This window comes from Penaeus japonicus, unplaced genomic scaffold (genome assembly GCF_977035675.1).
Source record: "Penaeus japonicus unplaced genomic scaffold, GWHDUDI00000001_assembly GWHDUDI00000027, whole genome shotgun sequence".
In the NCBI taxonomy this organism is placed as follows: Eukaryota; Metazoa; Arthropoda; class Malacostraca; order Decapoda; family Penaeidae; genus Penaeus; species Penaeus japonicus.
The window spans coordinates 3924341-3932833 of NW_028234429.1; the positions used below are offsets into that span (position 1 = coordinate 3924341).

Genomic DNA, 8493 nt, shown 5'->3' on the forward strand with positions numbered 1-8493 from the left:
CCTCTCTCTCTTTTTTTATTCCTGGTTATTCCCGTTTCCGTCTTTTCATCTTAAATGAAGCCTAATATATCAGAGCAAAAAATAACAATGACTGAATTTAAAGACATAACAAGGTTGGAAAACATATTTCTACCATCAATCTTTTAATTCCTCAAGGATAAAAATGGACAGAACAGCAAAAATACTAAAAGTTTTTTTTTTCTTTTTTCCTTTTCTTTCTTTCTTTCTTTCTTTTAAGAAATAGGATCAAATAACAAAAAAAAAATAATTACGGGAATATAGAAGGGAAAAAAAACCGTTAAAACCGTTAGTTTTCTCACGAACACAAAATGGCTTTTAAACTTAACGGTTCAGTGCGTCTTCGAGACTCGGGTTTCTTTATTGCTGTCATTCGTATTTCTTAACGGCCGTTCACATCCGGCAAACGTTTACCTTTAGTCCTTGGTTTCGCATTGCTTCGGGGGCTTGATATGCTCTTACTGCATCTGATATGCAAGGCTTGTTCTGTCGGTGGAAGCGCAATCTCTTTGGCAATGGCATTAATACCTTCATTATTATCATTATTGTTGTTGCTGTTATTGCTGGTACTGCTACTTATTGTCTTTATCATCATTGTCTTTATTGTTGTTATTATTGTCATTATTATCCTTATTATCATAACTATCATCATTGTCATCTTTGTTGTAATCAATGTTATTATTGATTCAGTCTTATCATTAACTTTATCTTCATTATTATCACCCACAATATACTTTTTAGTATTACTATTATTATCATCATCATCATAATCATCATCAATATAACTATCATCGTTTGTATTGTTATTTGCCATCATCCTCATCATTATCACCATTATCTTCAATCATCATCATCGTCGTCGTCATCATCAGCACCACCATCATCATATTGATTACTGTGACTTCTAAATAATAGAGGAAAGGTACGTGCGTGCAGTATGTATAAAAGGAGTTCCTCCTGTTTCGTTGCATATAGTTTCGGAACTATTTTTAGGGATTTAAGCATCCCGTTTTTTTTTAATTTTATTCTTGCCTAAAACACACACACACACACACACACACACACACACACACACACACACACACACACACACACACACATGCACATTCACTCACTCACACTCACTCACTCATACAATAATCAGACAGAGAAGAGTAACACTACTCCCTCCTCTGCAGAGTCCCCCTGAAGAAGGTTCAGAGGAAGAGAACCATCGCTGACCTCCGTCGGTCCCGCGCTTTCCTCACGAACCGTTACTCCAAGGAGGAGATTGTCGACCTCGACAACTTCCAAGATGTAAGGACTAAAATCGCGTGGTTGCTGAGTCTCAAAATAATCGTACTTTCATCAAATGAATACAAATAGAACGGGGAAGTTTTGCCTCGCATGAAGTTAAGTAATTCCAGTTGTCTATACAATGACCCAAACATAAAGAGATAATAAGAAATAAAGGAACTCTATTATCTATCCTCCTCGACTTAGGCCCAGTACTACGGCCCCATCAACATCGGTACTCCCGGCCAGTACTTCAAGATAATCTTCGACACAGGCTCCTCCAACCTTTGGGTGCCGTCGGAACAGTGCTCGATTCTCAACCTTGCTTGCCGTGAGTACCCGTGCCAATTTATCAGATATCTTTGAGAAATTATATTAAAGAAAGATGTTAAAGACAAACAGGACGTTTCTTGTTTGTTTGTTTGTTTGTTTCCGTTGTGGTTTTATTTCATGTAGCTATCGCTCTCTTTTTTTTTTCTATTCAGAACTCCACAACAGATACGACTCGAGCCTCTCCTCCACCTACAAGCCCAACGGCACTGATTTCGACATCCAGTACGGATCCGGCGCTCTGTCCGGCTTCCTGTCCAGGTAAAAATCCCTAAACGAAGTGCTGCATATTCTGTGTCCACAATACGTACCTGTTTATACCCGTTACTTATGATATTTCGTATGAATACAGACAGATGAAGCTGTCCTAGATGGATTGATACATGATATATATATATTTTAGATAGAAAAATAGATAGTATAGAAGTTTATTGATATAAATACATGAGAACCGAGAACTAACAACCGCCAAACCATCTATAATACTCCCTCCCTCCTCCCGCCCCCCCAACTCCCACAGCGACAACGTAGCCGTCGGTGGCTTGACCGTAACCGACCAGACCTTCGCCGAAGCCACGCAGGAACCCGGCCTGGCCTTCGTCGCCGGGGCATTCGACGGCATCATGGGCATGGGCTTTACTGAGATCTCCGTCTTGGGCATTCCCACGGTGTTCGACACAATGGTGGCACAGGGCGTGGTGGACCAGCCTGTGTTCTCCTTCTACCTCAACCAGTGAGATAGTTGTAGTCGTAGTAGTATTGTTGTAGTAATATGACTACGTTTATATATTCTATTTAGTTCATATTCGGAATCCTATTATCTTCTATGCGTTTCTTCACTCTAAGTAGAACAGATATTTCACTTGGGCTTGTCTGTAAAATAAGAATAATGCTATATGTGATTCGAAAGGTTTCATTATAATGTAAAGTGTCCATGTTCTGGGTTTATACCCACATCTTCAAAGGGTAAAAGTTTATAAGAAAAAAGTGTCCATATTTTTCACTGTATTAGCATTGTTCGTATATTATTAAAAAAACAACTGTATATATATATATATATATATGTATGTATATGTGTATATATATATATATATATAAATATATATATATAATATATATATATATATATATCTATATATATCTATATATATATATATATATGTATGTATGTATGTATGTATGTATATATATATATATATATATATATATATATATATATATATAGATAGATAGATAGATAGATAGATAGATAGATAGATAGATAGATAGATAGATATATATATATATATATATATATATATATATATATACATATATAAAGAAAAGGGGAAGGCCTAAAAACAAGGACCGAAATCAATAGCTAGATGGATGAACGACTTGAGCGACAGACAGACAAAGGAAAATAAATCACCAGACGCCCAAACAAAGGGATGATAAACGCCCCGCCCTAACGCCCATTCCCTCCTTCAGCGACATGAACGGAGAGCTCGGAGGTGAGCTCGTCCTCGGAGGCTCGGACCCCAACCATTACGAGGGCGAGTTCAATTACGTGCCCGTGTCCAGGGTTGGCTATTGGCAGCTCACCGCCGACGGGTAAGTTCGGAGACATCGGCGTTGTGAGTGCGTGTGGGTGTGTTTGTGTTTGTCTGTGGGCGGATGAGTGGGTGGGTGTGGGTGTGGGTGGGTGGGTGGGTTTGTTTGCGGGTGGGTGGGTGTGGATGTGCTTGTTTGTCTGTGGGTGGGTGAGTGCGTGCGTGTGTGTTTGTGTTTCTGTGGGTGGATGAGTGGGTGGGTGTGGATGTGGGTGTGTTTGTTTGTGGGTGGGTGTGTTTCTGTTTGTCTGTGTGTGGGTGTGGTTGTGTTTGTATGTGGGTGGGTGGGTATGTTTCTGTTTGTTTGTGTGGTTGGGTGTGTTTGAGTGGGTGTGGGTGTGGGTTTAGGTGCTTGGGTGAGTGTGGATGTGGAGATGTTTATGTGTGTCTGCGTATGTGTGTGTGTATGTATGTGTGCGCCCGTGTGCGTGCATGCTCCTCTTCCTTTCTCTCATCCTCCTTCCCTCTCTTCTCCCTCTTAATCCCTTTTCTCTCTCCACCTAATTAACACGTGGTGTCTTCGCCCCCTAGAATCAAGGTGGGCGGCGTGGCCAAGGACTTCTGCAATCCCTGCGAGACCATCGTCGACACCGGCACCTCGCTCATCGCCGGTCCCAAGGAGGAAGTCAGGGTAAGTCTCGGAAGGATGTCGCTAGGATGGATGGATGGATGGGTGGATGGATGGATGGGTGGATGGATGGATGGATGGATGGATGGAAGGGTGGGTGGATGGGTGGAAGGGTGGGTGGATGGGTGGAAGGATGGATGGGTGGATGGATGGGAGGATGGATGGGTGGAGGGATGGATGGATGGATTGATGGGTGGATGGATGGATGGGTGGAAGGGAGGATGGGTGGATGGATGGATGGATGGATGGGTGGAAGGGAGGATGGATGGGTGATTGGATGGATGGGTGGATGGATGGATGGGTGGAAGGGAGGATGGATGGATGGGTGGAAGGGAGGATGGGTGGATGGATGGATGGATGGATGGGTGGAAGGGAGGATGGATGGGTGATTGGATGGATGGGTGGATGGATGGATGGGTGGAAGGGAGGATGGATGGATGATTGGATGGGAGGATGGATGGAAGGATGGATGTATGGAAGGGAAGATGGATGGATGGGTGGATGGAAGGGAGAAAGAATGGATGGAAGGATGGATGGGTGGAAGGGAGGATGGATGGATGGGTGGAAGGGAAGATGGATGGATGGATGGATGGGTGGAAGGGAAGATGGATGGATGGAAGGATGGGTGGATGGAAGGAAGGATGGATGGGTGGAAGGGAGAAAGAATGGATGAAAGGGAGGATGGATGGATGGATGGATGGGAGAAAGGATGGGTGGATGGATGGGTGGAAGGGAAGATGGATGGATGGGTGGAAGGGAGGATGGATGGGTGGATGGATGGATGGAAGGGAGGATGGAAGGATGGATGGATGGATGGTAAGGAGGATGGATGGATGGATGGATGGAAGGATGGATGGATGGATGGTAGGGAGAAAGACTGGATGGATGGAAGGGAGGATGGATGGATGGATGGATGGGTGGATAGATGGATGGATGGATGGAAGGAAGGAAGGAAAAGAGGCTCACGAATAGTATGATAATAATGATATAATTCACAATGATGATTAGTTGGGGGGGAATCATGATGGTGATGAAGTTGATAATTCTGATTGTGATGATAGTGATGATGTTGGTGAAGAAGTGTTGTTAATGGTAATAAAAGCGATTCTAAAGGATTACCAAACATACACTACCGATAACAGCAACAGCCAGAACCCATCAATGCAGAGGATTCCAATCCCTCAAGTTCTAATCTCTCGAATCCTTAGAGAAAGCAATCGAAGAAGAATGAATAGATACGATAGAATAGACAAAAGTGAATAACGATGATGATAGTAATGATAAGGGTAGCAGTATCAATGATAATAATCATAACAATAATGATAATGAACATGATAATGATGTTCATAATGATAATAACAATAATGGTAATAGGTATGATAACAGTAATAATTGTAATGTTGATGATAATAGTAAATGTAATAGTAATGGTGATACTAATGATGATAATAAGAAGCAATGATAACTGATTGTGATAACAATACAATGATAAACCTAATAACAATAATGATGATAATAATGATAATGATAATGATGATAATCCTTTTAATAGTAATGATAATGATAACAATAGTAAAGATAATGATAATGTTGATAAAGATAATGATAATAATAATAAAGATAACGATGACAATGATAATCCTAATGATAATAATTATGATGATGATAATGGTAGCAGATGAAGTAGCAGTATCAATAGTAGCAGTATATAATAATAATAATAATAATAATAATAAAACCAACCGGGGAGCATTGCTGTCGTGTAACCCATTAATAATGTTTTTAGCAAATGACCGGAAAACAACTGCCTTTGGGTGTGTGTGTGTGTGTGTTTATGTGCGTGTGTGTGTGTGTATGTGTGTTTGTGTGTGTGTGTGTGTGTGTGTGTGTGTGTGTGTGCACGGAAAAAGATACATTTTTCCGATAGTTCTCTCCGTATTTGGAATTGTTTCACCTGAAAGGCACTCGTTTTTTTTTAGTCCTCCTCCATTATATCGGGGCTCTGAGTGCGGGAAACGAAAAAAAAAAAAAAAAAAAAAAAAAAAAAAAACGAGTGATCTGTCGTTGCACTGAGAGTCGGAACAATTCGAACCACGTTAAAAAAATCATGTTCGTTACGCTAGCGAATCAGCGTTGGAGAGGCGTGGCTGTCGACGCGGCATCGACCTCATTTCATGCGGTGAATTAGCTGGGGTGGAAGGCCTTCGGTCTGAAGTCCAACTTGGTAGTGGGGGGGGGGGGCAGTGCCAAGTGATCGTCGAGGCCTCTGCACCTTCAGCACTCTGGTAAAGACCAACAAACATCATCACGTAAACAAATAACATACCTTCGGGGCGACGTAAATAAGAAACCAGATCAAGGTCCAACTTTCCAGTGAGAGAGAGAGAGAGAGAGATAATAGACAGACAGACAAAGAGAGAGAGATAATAGACAGAGAGAGAGAGAGAGAGAGAGATAATAGACAGAGAGAGAGACACAGAGAGAGAGAGTAGACAGAGAGAGTGTGAGAGAGAGAGAGAGAGATAATAGACAGACAGAGAGAGAGAGAGAGAGAGAGAGAGAGAGATAATAGACAGAGAGAGAGAGAGAGAGATAAAAGACAGACAGACAGACAGAGATAGAGAGATAATAGACAGAGAGAGAGTGAGAGAGAGAAAGAGAGAAAATAGACAGAAACGGAGAGAGTGAGAGAAGGGCAGTGGAGCTTTAAGCAGAATTATCGAATATTACAGTAATTAGATAATTAACAGCTGTTATTAAAATTGGGATAACTTTAGACGTTTTAAAGTCAGTAACGATTAATGACATCAGTATCCTTGTCATCATGATTGATATATAGTCGTAGATACTCTACTGATATGGTTAATGTTACTGTAAATAGCCGTCTGGTTAGCTCATTGGTAGCGTGTCAACTTCACATCCCCGTGGTCGGCAGATCGAGTCCCGTCCAGGCTCGTGAGCTTCCACTGTCACCTGGCGTTTACTGACGTAGCTGGGCACTGCGTTGGGTAAGGAACAAGCTCAGATCGAGTCAACACTCGTTGGCACATTCTCTCACGAGTCAGCACACGCTGACACAGGCGGGCTCGCGTCACTGCATATAAGCCCGGCGTAGCAACTGCTCCGCAAATCTGGCTTATCCTTATCCTTATTGTAAATGCGATTGTCATAAACGTTACTATAGTTGTAACTGCAATTCACCATTATCAATAACATCGATATTCTTATCATTATTGCCACCACTACCCCCTCATATCCATTCCTACCATCCTCATCATTACAAAGAATGAGGAAGGTGGGTAAAACGTTCTTTCTCTCTCTCTCTCTCTCTCTCTCTCTCTCTCTCTCTCTCTCTCTCTCTCTCTCTCTCTCTCTCTCTCTCTCTCTCTCTCTCTCTCTCTCTCTCTCTCTCTCTCTTTCTCTCTCGCCCTCTCTCTTTCTCTCTCTCTCCTCCCTCTTTTTTCTCTCTCTCTCTCTCTCTCTCTCTCTCTCTCTCTCTCTTCTCTCTCTCTCTCTCTCTCTCTCTCTCTCTCTCTCCCTCTCTCTCTCTCTCTTTCTCTCTCTCTCTTTCTGTCTCTCTCTCTCTCTCTCTCTCTCTCTTTCTCTCTCTCTTTCTGTCTGTCTGTCTCTCTCTCTCTCTCTCTCTCTCTGCTCTTTCTCTCTGCCCTCTATCTCTTCGCTCTATCTCTCTCCAACCACACATCATTACAAAGAAAACACTCCTCAGTGATTGTCCTGAACCATCGCCTCTCTCGCCTTCGGGAAATCATGCTCGACCTGGGCGCCTTCCCCATCATCGCAGGCGAGTGGCTGATCAACTGCAACAAGGTGCCTGATATGCCGCCCGTCACCTTCACACTCAACGGGGTGGACTACGACTTGACCGGACCCGAGCTGGTTATTGAGGTAAGGGACAGGGTGTCTGGTTTTGGAGGTTTGTGTGTGTGTGTGTGGGGGGGGGGGGGTATGTATGTTTTTTGTTGTTGTTTCTTTTTTTTCTTTCGATTTTTTTTTTATTCTCTCCCTCCCTCCCTCCCTCCCTCCCTCCCTCTCTCTCTCTCCCTCTCCCTCCCTCCCTCCCTCCCTCCCTCTCTCTCTCTTTCCCTCTTCCCTCCCTTTTTCCTTCCAACCTTCCCCTCTAGCACCCACATCGCATACGTAGTAAAACACGTCCTTCTCCTCCCAGAACGTGGACGAGACTGGCACCCGCGTGTGCATCGTGGGGATCCTGGGCCTGAACCTCGGCTCCATCGAAGCCTGGATCCTCGGCGACCTTCATCGCTCGGACTTAACCGAGTCGACGTCGGGAAAAGCGCATGGATTTGCCAAGTCGGTTTAGATTTCTGCGGGAGTAACAATAAAAAAGGGAGACCCTTTTTCAATGTTGGACGTATCTTTTCAGGCAATAAATATGTTGTTTGTTTATGTTGTTGTTGTTTTTTTACTTTTACCTTTTTTTTTTTTTTTTGTTTTTTTTTTTTTTTTTTTTTTTTTTTTTTTACACCATTATGTATAAGAGACAATAGACTTATAGTTTTGAACTTTCATCCAAGGATTATTAGCCAGGTCTGTGACAATGAGAAATTTCCTAGACATTAAAATCATATAACAGTATTACTTCCATGACCACACTAGCAGGAAAGGTCTTGG

General features: G+C 42.5%; 1 protein-coding gene across 1 annotated transcript in view; it reads left to right on the top strand.

Moving 5' to 3' along the window:
• LOC122255823 (lysosomal aspartic protease) overlaps positions 1–8493 on the top strand; it is a 16976-nt gene that overhangs the window by 280 nt on the left and 8203 nt on the right. Inside the window, exons 2-7 of the mRNA XM_043020155.2 lie at positions 1197–1314; positions 1501–1624; positions 1779–1884; positions 2144–2356; positions 3094–3216; positions 3747–3846. Coding sequence (XP_042876089.2) covers positions 1197–1314; positions 1501–1624; positions 1779–1884; positions 2144–2356; positions 3094–3216; positions 3747–3846 — 784 coding nt within the window. The remainder of the gene's footprint in view (positions 1–1196; positions 1315–1500; positions 1625–1778; positions 1885–2143; positions 2357–3093; positions 3217–3746; positions 3847–8493) is intronic.